Source organism: Oreochromis niloticus, unplaced genomic scaffold, assembly GCF_001858045.2.
Source record: "Oreochromis niloticus isolate F11D_XX unplaced genomic scaffold, O_niloticus_UMD_NMBU tig00002753_pilon, whole genome shotgun sequence".
NCBI lineage: Eukaryota > Metazoa > Chordata > Actinopteri > Cichliformes > Cichlidae > Oreochromis > Oreochromis niloticus.
The window spans coordinates 1-16581 of NW_020327713.1; the positions used below are offsets into that span (position 1 = coordinate 1).

At 39.8% G+C, this 16581-nt stretch overlaps 1 protein-coding gene across 1 annotated transcript; it reads right to left on the reverse strand.

Annotated features, from left to right (window-relative positions):
- Nucleotides 1–267: 267 nt before the first annotated feature.
- Nucleotides 268–13906, reverse strand: LOC102080812 (mucin-2; the record flags this gene model as incomplete). The annotated part of the gene is made up of 26 exons (XM_019355681.1): nucleotides 13806–13906; nucleotides 13409–13664; nucleotides 12349–12463; nucleotides 11922–12012; nucleotides 11703–11836; nucleotides 11389–11605; nucleotides 11103–11228; nucleotides 10893–11007; nucleotides 10650–10800; nucleotides 10412–10525; nucleotides 10262–10331; nucleotides 10020–10157; nucleotides 9480–9644; nucleotides 8969–9063; nucleotides 8758–8884; nucleotides 8395–8650; nucleotides 8207–8259; nucleotides 8009–8121; nucleotides 7733–7884; nucleotides 7461–7599; nucleotides 5142–5252; nucleotides 4845–5024; nucleotides 4345–4584; nucleotides 4100–4256; nucleotides 3173–3301; nucleotides 268–3072 (listed from the first exon to the last, which is right to left on the reverse strand). Coding segments are annotated over exons 1-26 (6325 nt in total), but the record flags the coding sequence as incomplete, so codon positions are not given.
- Between the last annotated feature and the right edge of the window lie 2675 nt (nucleotides 13907–16581).

A 16581-nucleotide genomic window follows, 5' to 3' on the forward strand; every position in this document is an offset into this window, starting at 1 on the left:
CTTCTGCCCTACATATTAAACCAATGTCCTGATCACAAGTAACAACTTGGCCAGTTTGAGCCACAAAGTCATCAAAGGTTTTGTCCGGGTAATCTACTGCTCTACACTCAATATCTTTAATATTTTCACATATTTGAAGACCACTATCTGTGATGTTTTTGTATGTTTCCCAGTCACTTTTGTCCTTTGGATCATCCACATCATACCAGCCTGACCACGCACATGTGGTACCTGGAATGCAAGTAGTCGATGAGATTGTGGTTATACTTGTGGTAGTCGGAGGTGTGGGTGTAGTTGTAGTAGAAGGAGTGATTGCTGTAGTCGGAGGTGTGGTTGTAGTTGTTGTAGTTGGAGGTGCAGTTGTGGTAGTCGGAGGTGTTGGTGTGGTTGTAGTTGGAGGTGTAGTTGTGGTAGTCGGTGGTGTGGGTGTAGTTGTACTAGGAGGAGTAGTTGTACTTGTAGGAGGTGTAGTCGTAGTTGTTGTAGTAGGAGTAGTAGTTGTCGTTGTAGGAGGTGTAGTTGTAGCTGTAGTCTGAGGTGTTGGTGTGGTTGTAGTTGGAGGGGTAGTTGTGGTAGTCGGAGGTGTGGTTGTAGTTGTAGTAGGCGGAGTAGTTGTTGTAGTTGGTGGTGTGGGTGTAATTGTAGTAGGAGGAGTAGTTGTAGTTGTAGGAGGAGAGGTTGTAGTAGTGGTAGTCGAAGGTGTTGGTGTGGTTGTAGTAATCAGAGGTGTCGATGTAGTCGTAGTACTAGGCGGTGTGGTTGTTGAACATATGTTGCAACAATATACCCTGATCTCATAGTCAAAGCACTTTCTTGGTGGTCTGGTCTGGTCTTCTGCCCTACATATTAAACCAATGTCCTGATCACAAGTAACAACTTGGCCAGTTTGAGCCACAAAGTCATCAAAGGTTTTGTCCGGGTAATCTACTGCTCTACACTCAATATCTTTAATATTTTCGCATATTTGAAGACCACTATCTGTGATGTTTTTGTATGTTTCCCAATCACTTTTGTCCTTTGGATCATCCACATCATACCAGCCTGACCACGCACATGTGGTACCTGGAATGCAAGTAGTCGATGAGATTGTGGTTATACTTGTGGTAGTCGGAGGTGTGGGTGTAGTTGTAGTAGAAGGAGTGGTTGCTGTAGTCGGAGGTGTGGTTGTAGTTGTTGTAGTTGGAGGTGCAGTTGTGGTAGTCAGAGGTGTTGGTGTGGTTGTAGTTGGAGGTGTAGCTGTGGTAGTTGGAGGTGTGGTTGTAGTTGTAGTAGGCGGTGTAGTTGTGGTAGTTGGTGGTGTGGGTGTTGTTGTAGTAGGAGGAGTAGTTGTACTTGTAGGAGGTGTAGTCGTAGTTGTTGTAGTAGGAGTAGTAGTTGTCGTTGTACGAGGTGTAGTTGTAGCTGTAGTCTGAGGTGTTGGTGTGGTTGTAGTTGGAGGGGTAGTTGTGGTAGTCGGAGGTGTGGGTGTAGTTGTAGTAGAAGGAGTGGTTGCTGTAGTCGGAGGTGTGGTTGTAGTTGTTGTAGTTGGAGGTGCAGTTGTGGTAGTCGGAGGTGTTGGTGTGGTTGTAGTTGGAGGTGTAGTTGTGGTAGTTGGAGGTGTGGTTGTAGTTGTAGTAGGCGGAGTAGTTGTTGTAGTAGGAGTAGTAGTTGTCGTTGTAGGAGGTGTAGTTGTAGCTGTAGTCTGAGGTGTTGGTGTGGTTGTAGTTGGAGGTGTAGTTGTGGTAGTCGGAGGTGTGGTTGTAGTTGTAGTAGGAGGAGTAGTTGTAGTTGTAGGAGGAGTGGTTGTAGTAGTGGTAGTCGAAGGTGTTGGTGTGGTTGTAGTAATCAGAGGTGTCGATGTAGTCGTAGTACTAGGCGGTGTGGTTGTTGAACATATGTTGCAACAATATACCCTGATCTCATAGTCAAAGCACTTTCTTGGTGGTCTGGTCTGGTCTTCTGCCCTACATATTAAACCAATGTCCTGATCACAAGTAACAACTTGGCCAGTTTGAGCCACAAAGTCATCAAAGGTTTTGTCCGGGTAATCTACTGCTCTACACTCAATATCTTTAATATTTTCACATATTTGAAGACCACTATCTGTGATGTTTTTGTATGTTTCCCAGTCACTTTTGTCCTTTGGATCATCCACATCATACCAGCCTGACCACGCACATGTGGTACCTGGAATGCTAGTAGTCGATGAGATTGTGGTTATACTTGTGGTAGTCGGAGGTGTGGGTGTAGTTGTAGTAGAAGGAGTAGTTGCTGTAGTCGGAGGTGTGGTTGTAGTTGTCGTAGTTGGAGGTGCAGTTGTGGTAGTCAGAGGTGTTGGTGTGGTTGTAGTTGGAGGTGTAGTTGTGGTAGTCGGAGGTGTGGTTGTAGTTGTAGTAGGAGGAGTAGTTGTAGTTGTAGGAGGAGTGGTTGTAGTAGTGGTAGTCGAAGGTGTTGGTGTGGTTGTAGTAATCAGAGGTGTCGATGTAGTCGTAGTACTAGGCGGTGTGGTTGTTGAACATATGTTGCAACAATATACCCTGATCTCATAGTCAAAGCACTTTCTTGGTGGTCTGGTCTGGTCTTCTGCCCTACATATTAAACCAATGTCCTGATCACAAGTAACAACTTGGCCAGTTTGAGCCACAAAGTCATCAAAGGTTTTGTCCGGGTAATCTACTGCTCTACACTCAATATCTTTAATATTTTCACATATTTGAAGACCACTATCTGTGATGTTTTTGTATGTTTCCCAATCACTTTTGTCCTTTGGATCATCCACATCATACCAGCCTGACCACGCACATGTGGTACCTGGAATGCAAGTAGTCGATGAGATTGTGGTTATACTTGTGGTAGTTGGGGGTGTGGGTGTTGTTGTAGTAGGAGGAGTAGTTGTGGTAGTCGGTTGCGTTAGTGTAGTTGTAGTGTTAGGAGGTGTAGTTTTAGGTGTTGTAGTAGGTGTAGTTGTGGTAGTTGGAGGTATGGTTGTAGTTGTAGGTAGAGGTGTTGTTGTAGTTGGCTCACATACATCCACACATGTTTTTTTGTTCTCATCAAATATAGGCTTATCTTTTGGGCATACTGGGTAACAGCCTACAGGGAAATTACATAATAATACATCTTAATTAATATTTCTGAATGGCACATTTATGTGATTCAAGGTAATACACACTGACATGACTTAACCTCTTACCTTCCAGGGTGGGTATCGGATTCAAACATACACCTTCTGGATTCAAACAGGTCTTGTAGCACGGAGGGTGGCAAGGGTTATAGTGCCACATGCAATCCGCTGGGCCATTGTAGTAATCACAATAGACAGCTAGGGAAAAAGGATACAAACGATACCATGTGCTTAGAGGATTAAAATATATCAAATTTCATTTTGTAATGTGAATGCAGTCCTAACTCCACTCTCACATGAAAATTTAATAAGGTGATTGAACATATTTTGGAATTTCAGTCTGATTGCATTAAAATAAAAAGATGGCAATGAGATTAATTATTTGATTTTGGAACTAAGTAACCCTGACTATAATATAGATTGAGTTTAAATTGAACTGAAGGTGTTACACATGCAAATGTTACAAACTGATGAACATATTGTCTGCAGTACATTTGATCTTAGATCACATAAGCAATAAGTCTTTACTTATTACAGATGCAAAATGTGTTTCCTTTTACTTTTCCACATATTATTTTTGTTGTGATTATCATTAATCACATTTGAACTACACTCAGTATTTAAGAATGATCCCTCTGTAAATGTATATGCTTTTCAATAGAGTCCAACATGTTATATTACAGTATTTTAAGCTATCAAAACAAAAAACCAACTCCGGAACAATCACTTTGCTGCATCAATTTTATTTTGTAATTTAACACTTAAAAATGTGTTCTGATTAATAATCTCAAAAACGATTGAATGTAGCTTTATACAGAAAAGGTTACATTTATTATTTAATTATAATATAAAAAGTACAAAAAATGATAGGGTATGTTTCCTGAGCAGATTGATATATAGATTTCTGTAGTTGCAAACACTAGGCTCACAAAAATGTTAAGGCCTCAAAGACAAAATTGTGTGTCAGGTGGGGGAAAAAAACAAACTGTTACTTACGACAGATCTCCGGAGTTCTCCATGCAATGCAAACATCATGCTCATTGCAAGCCTGAGCGTAAGCTGCAACTGCTGTGCAGAAACATTCACAGTCTCCTCCAGTGTCGCAGGCACATGAGTCTTTCATGCAGTTTTCATAAAATGGAACAGGGCTAACCTGTATAGTGGTGCCAATTTGATAATGATTGTTTTAGAGCAGTGTTTTAGATTTGTGTGAATGTGAACAAATTACAAATTAGCATTACCTTTCTGTGGCATTCTTTAAATGTTTTTCCAATTATGATGCTACACATCATTTTTGCCCACTGATGTCGACCGGATGTCACTGTGCAAGGATCGATGTTCGCCTCCACATCTGGACAAGAGCTAGACACTTTCCAGCTGTTTGCAAATTCAAGTGGATTGCTCACCACCAGCTGACCCTGGGTGGTGTAGTCATTCTGTCCATCACCATCGAAATTTCCACACAGACCACACACCTCTCCCTGTGCAGTCAGAGAAAAGAGTCAATCGAGCAATGTGAGATGTTAATAAATATAATTAAGTTCTTTACATTTATCATACACTCCATTAATATATTAGGCTCCTCTAGGAATTTTCTTTCTTTTTCAGAAATGATTCTGTGTATTTTTTCAAAGTCTGGTATTAAAAACCACAACTATGTGGTGAGACAAAAAGGGTACACTGCATTAAAAATAGCAAAACTTTAATGTAAGAATTTAATGTAACAGTTACTGTGACTCACGCTGTGCACTGGTTCCAGCAGGATCCGAACAGCTGTTTTGCGATCCCACATCACTGCCACACCAATCTCAGATTCTACAACCACATACAAGCCAACCTTCCTTATTGTGTGCTTGATCAGAGGCCCATGTCCCAGGTCATCCTCTTCAAATCTTCCCCTTGATAGTTTGATTTCCATTCTCTGTAATGAAGGAAAAGGAAATTTCTATTGGTTCAACTGCAATGCTAAAAGTATATTTATTTAGATTTACTATTCTTGGCATGAGAAAACTTTGAGAATGTTTGTATGTGATCTTACCCCCAGCTGAATTCTGACTTTTTTAGAGCAGGTAGTGCCCGTAGAGCCACAAGGTACATTTTCAGTGATAACTCCAAAGTTGTTGTGCACTGTTTTATTGCCACAGTTGTTCTGTAAAAAAGAAGAAAAGAAAAAAAAAGGTTAAACTTTAACAGGAACAAGATTATGGACTTACATGTTATATATTGACTAACTGCCTTTGAATCTTTATGAAATGACTTTTTGAGTCACGGTAGGTAATTCTTAACTGTTTCTGAAATCTTTAGACTTAGAAAAAAATTATTTTCCTTATTCCTGGACCGGATATTATTTACAATATAAGGCATTAGAGACACTTTGGACACTCATTCCCCCACCTCTCCCCCCTCCATAGAGCCATCACCACCATCAACCACTTCACCTACAACACCCCCCTCCTCACCCCACACCAACGAGGATTTCACACCACCTTCTCCCACTACAACCCTTCATATTCATGAAGCAGATGTGAGGACGCAGTTTAAGAGTCTGAATGCTCAAAAAGCTCCTGGCCCAGACGGTGTGTCTCCTGCCACCCTCAGACACTGTGCAAACGAGCTGGCCCCAGTGTTTTCTGGCATTTTCAACTCCTCACTGCAGGCATGTCATGTGCCTGCCTGCTTCAAGTCCTCTACCATAATCTCTGTCCCCAAGAAACCAAGGATCACTGGACTAAATGACTACAGACCTGTGGCTCTGACATCTGTGGTCATGAAGTCATTTGAGCGCCTGGTTCTCTCCCACCTCAAGACCCTCACGGCCCCCCTCCTGGACCCCCTGCAGTTTGCATACAGAGCCAACAGGTCTGTAGACGATGCTATCAACATGGCTCTACACTTCATCCTGCAGCATCTGGACTCCCCAGGAACCTACGCCAGGATCCTGTTTGTGGACTTCAGCTCTGCCTTCAACACCATCCTTCCAGACCATCTCCAAGGCAAGCTTTCCCAGATAAATGTGCCTGATCCCATCTGCTGGTGGATCACTGACTTCCTGACGGACAGGAAGCACCATATGAGGCTGGGAAAGAATGTTTCGAACTCCCGGACCATCAGCACCGGCTCCCCTCAGGGCTGTGTTTTTTCTCCTCTGCTCTTCTCTCTGTACACTAACTGCTGCACCTCCACCCACCAGTCTGTCAAGCTAATCAAGTTTGCAGATGACACCGTTATTGGACTCATCTCGGACAGGGATGAGTCTGCCTACAGGAGGGAGGTTGAACGTCTGGTGTCCTGGTGCAGCCACAACAACCTGGTGCTGAATGCCCAGAAGACAGTGGAGATTATTGTGGACTTCAGGAAGCACACAGCCCCACTCCCCCCCATCATCCTGACTGACACCCTCATCACCACTGTGGACTCATTCCGCTTCCTGGGTACCACCATCACCCAGGACCTGACGCGAGAGCCCACCATCACCTCCGTCATAAAGAAGGCCCAGCAGAGGATGTACTTCCTGAGGCAGCTGAAGAAATTCAACCTGCCAACACGGACGATGATGCAATTCTACACTGCAATCATCGAGTCCATCCTCACCTCCTCCATCATCGTGTGGTACGCTGGAGCCACCATCAGGGACAAACAGAGACTGCAGTGTGTTGTGCACTCTGCTGAGAATGTGATTGGCTGCAGACTCCTATCTCTGCAAGACCTGTACACCTCCAGGACACTGGGGTGTGCAGCTCGGATCACAGCTGACCCTTCTCACCCTGGACACAGTCTGTTTGACCTGCTCCCCTCAGGCAGGAGGCTCCGGTCCATTCGCACCAGAACCTCTCGCCACAAGAACAGTTTCTTCCCCTCTGCTATTGGACTCATGAACAACCATATGACTGTTCCCACCACTAACACATGACCCTCATGGAGTTAGTGACATCATTCCATGTTTGCACTGATCACCACCTGCACTCATGTATATATCTATCTACTTAGCACTTTTAATTTTTATTTTTGTGTTTATTTAAGTGTTGTCTGACAGTATGTTTTGCACTAAGTACCGCAGCAATTTCCTAATATTGTAAACTTGCTCAACATTTGGCAATAAAACCCATTCTGATTCTGATTCTGATTTGCTCCTTGCAATTTCACCTATGAGTTCTAAGTAAGTATTGTATTTGGTAAACAAAAGATACACTGTCAATGGCATCTTTTATTTTTTTTTACAAAGGAAATTAGAGTTGCATAACTGACTTTACTCCTAACTGTTCAAAGTTTATTTTTATGAGAAACATTGGATGAGGAAATGACAAGGTCAATTCAGGTGACAGCTGTGCTTTGGATGATTTTGGCATACATTATTTACCTTTACAGCAATATAGCCACACTGTCCTTGAAATGCATATGTTTTCTGATCAAATGTGGTGTAGTGACCACTTCCATAAATAATGCAAGTTCCTGGACATTTTTTCTCTGTGCATGTCCATTTTCCACTTTGGCAGGTACTAAATGTATCAAGAAAAGTAAATACAATACAATTTTAATACTGTGAGAAAAACATGTCATATATGTCAAATACTGTTTATTACTCTACAATAATTAATTAGAAAATTATTAAAAAATAAAGTAAGGTCCTACCAGGTGTTGCACTGGTTTGGTATTTGTGTTCCGGAGACATAGAGATGGCCTTCATGTTTGCATGGACAGTCACTTTCTTTCACACAGAAACCTTTACCATCATCAAGGAGGCCACTGGGACACCGACAGCCAGACTCACACTCTGTGGCATCCTGGGAGGATAGAAAGACGACATTGACAAAAAATGTAAAAAAATTTTTTTAAAATAATATATATTATATATTGTTTTTTTCAGACTGGGAGGTGAGTTAAAGCACAGCATCAAAAACAACTCACACAATCATCATTGTCCAGATTTAAACAAGTTCGAGCACACTGCACTCCAACAACTCCTGCGCTTGCAGTGGAGCAGTTGAAGTATTGTTTAGGAGAAGGGCAAGATGTAGAAACTGTAGGGGAAAAGTACAAATTGTTTTAATATACTGTATATTGTCTTAACAAAATGCTTGCACTGAAGAAGAAAAAATAACTGACTTGACATGCGGTTTCTCCCAGAATGGCAATGAAGAACTCCGTTGGTGCATACGCTAGAAAAAGACACCAAAAATATAAGAATGCAACACAAAAATACAAGTTTGTGTAAATCAATCACACTACATGTATTACAGTCATGCTTAATTCTTAGTTTAGGATGTTTCATATGAAATCCTGAAGTGACTCACCAGCGCTCGTTGTTGATGCTGATGGACTTGCCTGACTTAACGTAGACCTCATTATGGTAACAGGGACACTTTGCCACTGGGACACAGATGCCGTTGTCATCTAGGTAGTGACCCTCAGCGCAGGAACAGCCATCCACAGGTAAGAAATCAGAAGTGCAGCTCTGCTGCTTTAAGCTTAATGATCTGCAAGTCAGCTGGCATCTCTGATGTTTGTAAGAGAAGGTCTGAGATGCTGGGCAGTTCTTGGTGTATTTGTCTGTTTTTTGGAAAATTTGGCAATGATTACCTCATAGTTTGGACTAACTAATAAAAAGAAAACATGCTCATCAAACTTCATTACTGAGCTGTTTCAGATACCCTTACCGCACACATTCTCTCTCCAGTCTGTCAAGAACACTCCCTTTGATGCACAAGCTCTGGCATAGGAGGAGAAAACAGCACACAGGCAGTCCTCGCTCTTCTCACAGTTACAGCTAGCATAAGTACATCGCTGCAGGAAACAGTGAACACATTTTTATTGTATTACAGTCCCACTGTATTCAGTTTAAGGACAAACAGAGAGGTTTTGTTGTACCTTGTAGTAAATCTCAGGATCCACCACAGAATGGCACTCTGCAAAGGTACTATTTGGCTGTCGTAGCAAGGTGCACCAGTGTTTGGCATACATTTCTAAAAGTAGATGAGTAATAATTTTAATGTCTTGTTTGTATTTCTTGCTTGTTCAAATATGTTGCATTTAGAGCCTGGAAAATCAGTTTCAAGCAAATGACAGCAATTAAAGAAATAAACTTCCATCCATCCATTCTCTTCCACTTATACTTGTCAGGGTCGCAGGGGGACTGGAGCCTATCCCAGCCGTCTTATGGTAAGAGGTAGGGTAACCCCTGGACATGTTGCCAGTCACAGAGCTAACACATAGAGATAGACAACCATTTGCACTCACATTCACACCTACTCACACATATGAGTTGCTAATTAACCTAACCCAACTAAATAAATAGGTGGGTCTCAAATTTTTTTTTCACCTTGGACAATAAAAAAAGAAATAAGAAATAAACTTGATTGATAAAAACTTTCCAGTTTACCATTTTCCATACTGAGAGAACAAGGGTCATCAAGTCTTTCTTCTCTGTCTTGGCATATATAGCTAGCTTTCCAGGAGTTACTAAAAGCTGCTGCACTTCCCTCCACAATTCCCTGACGAGTGTTCATGTCATCAGACAGGACCATGTTGTAGTTTCCACATAAACCTAAAAAATGCAGATTTTTAAGAAAGAAATTATAATGAAATGCAAATAACAACGCTAAAGAAAAAAATGTATGAAAGCAAATCATTTTTATTGGACTGCTTGTTGGGTGGTATTCAGAGTGGGACAATCCTGAGATTATCCCTGGTCACATAAAACACAATTTCTCTACTGTGAGAGAGTGAGGCTATTTATTTCAACCTTTTAGCCAAAACTGGTTTTAAAGCACGTAACTGGTCACCCAGCCTTGAAAAAAAGTATTTAATATGATTAATTTTTAAAGAAAAACATATTAATCATTGAAATAAACATAATATGTTGGTGTTTAATTTGTTTAGTCTTCATGATATAATGCTTTAAGACTAAAGTAAAACTTACCACGTGTCTTTTCCCTGTAGCTCTGCTCCAGGCTGACATAAACTTGCATCAGAGGCACATGTTGGATCTGAATTTGCAAACCAAAACTGGTCTGGAGGATGATGTGAAAGGATGAAGCATGGAATATACTGATATCCCCTGTGAATGAAGAGAAACACAAAAATCACTTTGCCTAACTTCTTACGTATCAGCATGAATGAAAGTAACATCTTAAATCTTAAGTTCCTTATTATCTGACCAACCTGAGAAGTACGGCAAAGTGATACTCTGCATATTCTGCTTTACTGTGCCATCAGCAGTGAATGTTAACACCTGAATAAAAACAAAATTGATCATTAGAATGTTGCAGCTGTCAGTATCTATTTAAAGCATGAGCCCAGTATTGAACTCACATTGTTTCTGTCATTGTTCAGCAGGATTTTGAGGGTCTTCAGACAGGTGTCATACTCTTGGTGTGCACATGGTACCAGTTTGACCAGAATGGTAAACTTAGGGCTTGCATTATCCTGAAATATACATAATGTGAGCACAAGAAAAAAAAAAAAAGAGCCTAATCCAATATTTTTACCTTACATGTGCCCAACACAGTATCTTCTAAAATTTGATAGTACAAAGCTAAGGTTCATTTACCTTTCTTTCCACCTTGGCCAGGGTGTAGTAACAGTCTCCATGGAAGGTGAAGTCTTTCCCATCAAAGGTGGTTACATGTGAACCTTCTTCAACCGCACACGTAGAAGGTGTTGAAAGACTTTCACAAGCCCATCTACCCTCAAAACATGAGCTGAAAAAAAAAATTTAAAAAAAAAAATTAAGATATCAAAATATGCAGACACATTGTAAAACATTACATTCTGGTAGCATTATGAACAATACCATTCCTCTCGCTCCTGTCTGTAAACTTCACCAGATTCATAGATTTTTCCATGCTTGCACTGGCATTCAGACTGAGCAATACACCCCCTCATGGAAATGTCATCGAACACAGTTCCTGAAATGGAAAGTTGGCATCTGACGGTAAAGTCCCATGTAAAGAGAAGCTTTAACAGGTGTGTAGAAAGAAACTTATTTGTCATGAGCGCTAACCAGGAGGACAGAAGCAGCCGTCCATTTTGTGGTCCTCACAGAATGAGCTTGTGTCTTGATGCGTGCAGGTATCCACACAAGGGGATCCACTCTCTTCATAAACCATGTTGAATGGGCACTGTTTGGCTGTGAAGGAAGTGGGAATTTATTTATTTTACTTCTGACGTTTGCCAAATTTCAACATATAGTTGGCTCAGGTGATTTCAGTGTTTTGGTACTCTCTCTACCCCTTAATATATAAAAGACAAAAATAAAAACCAAACAGAAAGAGAAAACAAAACTTTACCACAGAACTCAGAAGTCCTCCAGTTGGGAGGGTCCGCTCCTGCATGGGAACACTGTCGAGAGAACTCAGAGAGTGTGCTGCAGACACAAAAGTCATCTGAATGGTTGGTACAGCCACACATGTCCTGCACACAGGCCTGAATGTAAGGCTCAGGGTCAATCAGTTTGGAGCAGGAGCTCCAGGTTTCTGCATGCAGCATCTCTTCACAGGTGTTTTGCTAAAAGACAGTAAACATGTGCACAGTTATTTAATACAAACCAAAAACCATCAGATCTCTTTCGTTAAACCTGGCTAAAGTAGGTAACAAAACTCACAAACTCTTTGCATGACTCTGGCACATTCATAGCTTCCTGTGACACATCTTCCTCTTCATATGGGTCCTCACACTCATCATTTGGACGATGGACTTTATGTATGTTGCCAAACTCAATGGGGCTGATTTTGCGACCTTTTGCATACAATTACATTAGTGGGGACATGCAATGCCAGCATATTATAGATTTAAGATATAATAAATGATGAACAGCTTTTACCATCAAGGAGGAACTCATTGTAGACTGGAACACCGTTGAAATCTCCACAAAGTCCACAAGTGCGGTTAGTGTAATCATTATCAATTTCCACCTTAAACACGGAGTAAAGGGTTAGAAAAAAGTTTTAGAAACCAGACATGACATGTTTTAAATATTAAAATGTATAAAATGACAAAATGAAATGAAATGAATGTATCAAAGTTGCCACATATAAGGACTTTACATGTATGCAAGAACAATAGTAACCACTGTAACTATTGTTGTAGTGAACCAGGTAGCCAGCAACATAACCAAATGGCAGTATTTAAATATCACACAGACCAAAATATAAAAAATATGGTATTCCTGGAGGTTGGGTTGTTAGTCATTAATATAAGAAATGTGTTACAAAAATATCCCATTGGTTCTGTCTGTTTTAAGGATTTACCATGACTGCATCATCAAGGTTCCACATGACAATGATGCCAACTTTGGACTGGAGCTTGATGTAGACTGCATTTCTTTCCATTTGTACTCCGGCCTGGTAGTGTGGAAGTTTGACACTGAGAAGAAAGATAATATCTTTTTAACAATTATCATTCATTTATGTCTATAATTAACATTATATAAGACGGATCTCTGTACTGATTAAAGCCAAGTCTTTTGCATTATAAATCACTCTGCAATCACTCTGTGTACTTCAGCTGTTCACATATATTGCCATACTTAAGAGTACTGTCTGAAGTCTTGGTTAATGTATAAAAAAACTTAAATTCAGTCAGGAAAATTTCAGGAGAAAGCAGCCAGGGTCTAAATGAAGCCAGATTTACAGACTACACAAACATTTTATTTTTGAAGTCAACAAATCCTAAAATTCATGGATTTCATAAAATAGAAATCTGCACAAAACATATAAGTAAAGTTAGATATGTTATCAGGAAAATTACAGACGAAGTTTTTAGAGAGAGACGGGGATTATAACCTGAGGGGAAAGTTAAATTTGAAGACTCTTATTGCACGAACAACAGTTAAAACCTTTTGCAGTTTTCCAGTGGACCTACAGTAATGCTTGAGCATTATTCTGTTCAAAGAAATTTTTCAAAACCTGCTTTTGGAAGAATGTGAAATTAGTGACATTGATGACTGATAATATATATGTAATGATGTTAATTTAATGTGTGTTTCTTTTGAGTGTATACAAGTGCTGAGGGGAAGTGTGGGTAATTATGAACATGGTCAATCAATCAATCAATCAATCAATCAATCAATCAACCAACCAACCAATCAATCAATCAATCAATCAATCAATCAATCAATCAATCAATCAATCAATCAATCAATCACTGATTAATAAGTATTTCAATATTTCTTCCTACTCCATTTCAGACTTGATGATTGAGTGGTTAATTCAAGTCATTAGGAATCTGTGCATATATTGGTTTTATATATCTGAGATAAAAGATTATCATCATAATTATATCAGAGTTGCTTTTTTTATTTTAACTTACGGCTGGTCGTTCACAGTGACCACATCCTTGCTGAGGTGAAATACAAAATCGCTGATGGTGACCACCACATAACTGACTGTCGGGTTTCCATCGCTTTCCTTCCTCTTCATGTGCACAGAGAACTCTGGGAAGGTGTCATGGCAGTCGGAGACCAGGTTGTATTCACACATGCCAGGAAACTGGTACACATCACCATCGAACGTCTTGAAGTGCTCCCTGCCCCATGTGCTACAGATGCTGCTCACATGGTTGCGGACTGGAAAAACATTCACATAAATAAAAGCTGAATATTGGTGGCAGTATTATAAATGTTGTGTTCATATATACATAAATGAACCAGAAAAATCTATTTAAATCATCAAGGTTTAAAAGCAGACCAAAATTATTTGAGCCTTACCCCATCTGGCTTGGATCTCAGTGACATGGGCTATAGTCAAAGCAAGAAAACACAACCCCACCGAACTCCCCCTCATTGTTGCCACTGTGGACTTGCTGTTCCCAGAGTGGGTAATGTAGAGAGTGGTTCTTGACAGCCCTTTATATTGAGATTGGACACTATTTTTTTCTCACACTTTCTTTCTGAGTAAGACATGAAGATTTATTGCCAGTCATAGCTAACATGTGCTGGATGGCTGTCCAACGCCCTTTACAAGTCTCATATAAATTATTTTGACATCCTTCCTCTTAATTGAACAAGTATGTTTGCACTTCAATTAAATATCTTCATTTCAAGACGTCAGAGGGAGCAATAAAACAGTTTTATTGAAAGCATGCTTCTCTGTTCTAAATCTATTGTTTCATAAGAATGCAATAATTATAATTTATTAAAAATAAAACTGACAAGTGGAAAATGAGACACTGGGATGTAAGATTTCTTACAAATCTCCAAAGAAAGTAAAGATCTCATGAGTGACTATGACCATGCAGGTATCATCTAACACAAACTCAAACCTACGTGCACTGTTTTAAACAAACCCTATGCCAACTTGTCTACCATCTGCTTTACATTTGATAAGATCATTGACAAACATCCTGCAATATTCAGGTGCTTATTCATGTCAAGACATTCATGTTCAACTCAGAAACCATTAAGCAGCAGGGTTTGATTCCTTTATTCACTTTATCTCTAGCAACTCATTATTGGGAATGTTGCAAATTCACAAGCAGGAAGGAGCTTTAAACCAAGGAAAGAAAAAGTCCCAGTTTGATTGGGTGTGTTTTACACATTAAATACACTCCTGACCAACGCACGTATTTAACTAATTTTCACCAGTTTACTCAAATATCCCTGTAGGGCTGCATTCTCAGACCCCTACTGTATGCCCTATACATCTATGACTGTACACCAACCCAACCGATACCATTGTTGAGTATACCAATGCCACCACCATTGTTGAGCTCATCTCTGATGAAAGTGAGACAGCGTACAGGGCAAAGGTAGAGAATGTATCCCAATGGTGCTCAGAAAATAACCTGAAACTGAACATCCTTATAACAGAAGAACTCATTATTAATGAGTTGTTTTAGGTTTGGGACCCGAAACACCAATGCCCTGGTAAAGAAGGCCCATCAGCGGCTGTCCTTTTCCACCCTCGAAGGCCATCGCCAGATCATCCTGTCTCAGGAAAACCAGACCTATCACAGGTGAGCCCCTTTCACCCTGCCTGTTTGACCTACTACCCTCTGGTCAGCACCTGAGGTCAGTCAGGTCCCACACCTCTAAGCTCACAAACTTTTTGCCATTTGGACTGTCAACAAACACTACTACACTACTACTGGACTTTGTCTTATTTGGTTATAATCCTATTGTCTGAAATTTATCCTTGGTGCAATACTACTTATATTATTCTTCAGTGCACAGTGGAACACCCACAATTTCATTGTGCATACAATAATGATAAAATGCTATTCAATTTTATTTTATTCTAAAATTGTCTGTCTAAACATTACAATGTTTTAAATGTTTCGTTCCTAACAAAGGTATTCTGACACACCCAGAAGATATTTTTTTTTGTATATCAAAAGTGATATGAAGTGAAGTGATATGTTTGGCAGCCTTGGAAATGTTTAGAATAATTGCTCTAAAAATTCACAGGGGTGCAGTGATGACATCCCTACAGCAAAAAAAAAAAAAAAAAGGTTCCAAACTCCTAATCTTAATTTCATTGTTATGTTTGATTGTTGTTCTGTTCCATGAGTAGGTTTCTTCCAGGAGCTCCAGCTTCCTCCCAGAGCTCCAAAAGCATGCATGGTAAATAAATGGTGATTGTAAATTTGCCTTGGAATCTTTCCAAATGTCCACTGGGACAGAGTCCAGCCCCGCACAACCCTGAATTCAACACTTGGTTAAAAAAATAGTTGAATGGACACACATTAGGCCTTCACATACAACTCTCTCTGTGAGAACTTAATCTTTAACTTTTCCCTGATTATAAGGTATTCTTCTAATAATCCTAATGCTGATAAAAAATGAATTTAAGATTAATTCAATAAATTATACTGTAGTTCAGTGAAATGAGCTGCTAATAATGCAGTGTAACATACAGACTAGAGCTTAGCATAGAACAAGGCCCAGACAGTTATTGCTGTCACGGTCCTGGGTTGTTTGACCTGTGTTTTTGTGTTTCATAGCATTTTGATATTCGTTGTTTATGTGTTGTTATATTTAGTCTTTAGCACCTAGGTTTCCTAGTTTTAGTTCTTTGTTCATGTAGACTCATTGTGCTATCTCCCCCTGTGGTAAGTCTCCCTTGTTGGTTAGTGTGTCTAATTTGTCATGTCTCACGTCTGCAGGGTTTATGTTGTCAAGCCCGTGTTGTCATGTCTGTCTCATGTTTCCTGTTTTATTTTGAATAAAACAAAAAATAAAAGAGCATCTCTCCAAAGCAAATTGTGGGACAGTGATCGTATCTTGATATCCAGAATTGTGAATGAAATAATAATATGATCAAACACACAGCTCCAGCGAAGATTTTTTGTTTTCACAATATTTAAAATATCTAAATCCAGCTAAAATCCTACAGAAGAATAAATGCTACCATAAAATCAAGACATTCTCATTTGACAATAACATATATTTTAAAACATATCATAAAATTATATTACTTACTTAAAGTTAATATTTGGTAGTGCAGTAAGAGTGCGTAAGGCACTATCTAAATTGCTACTGGCTC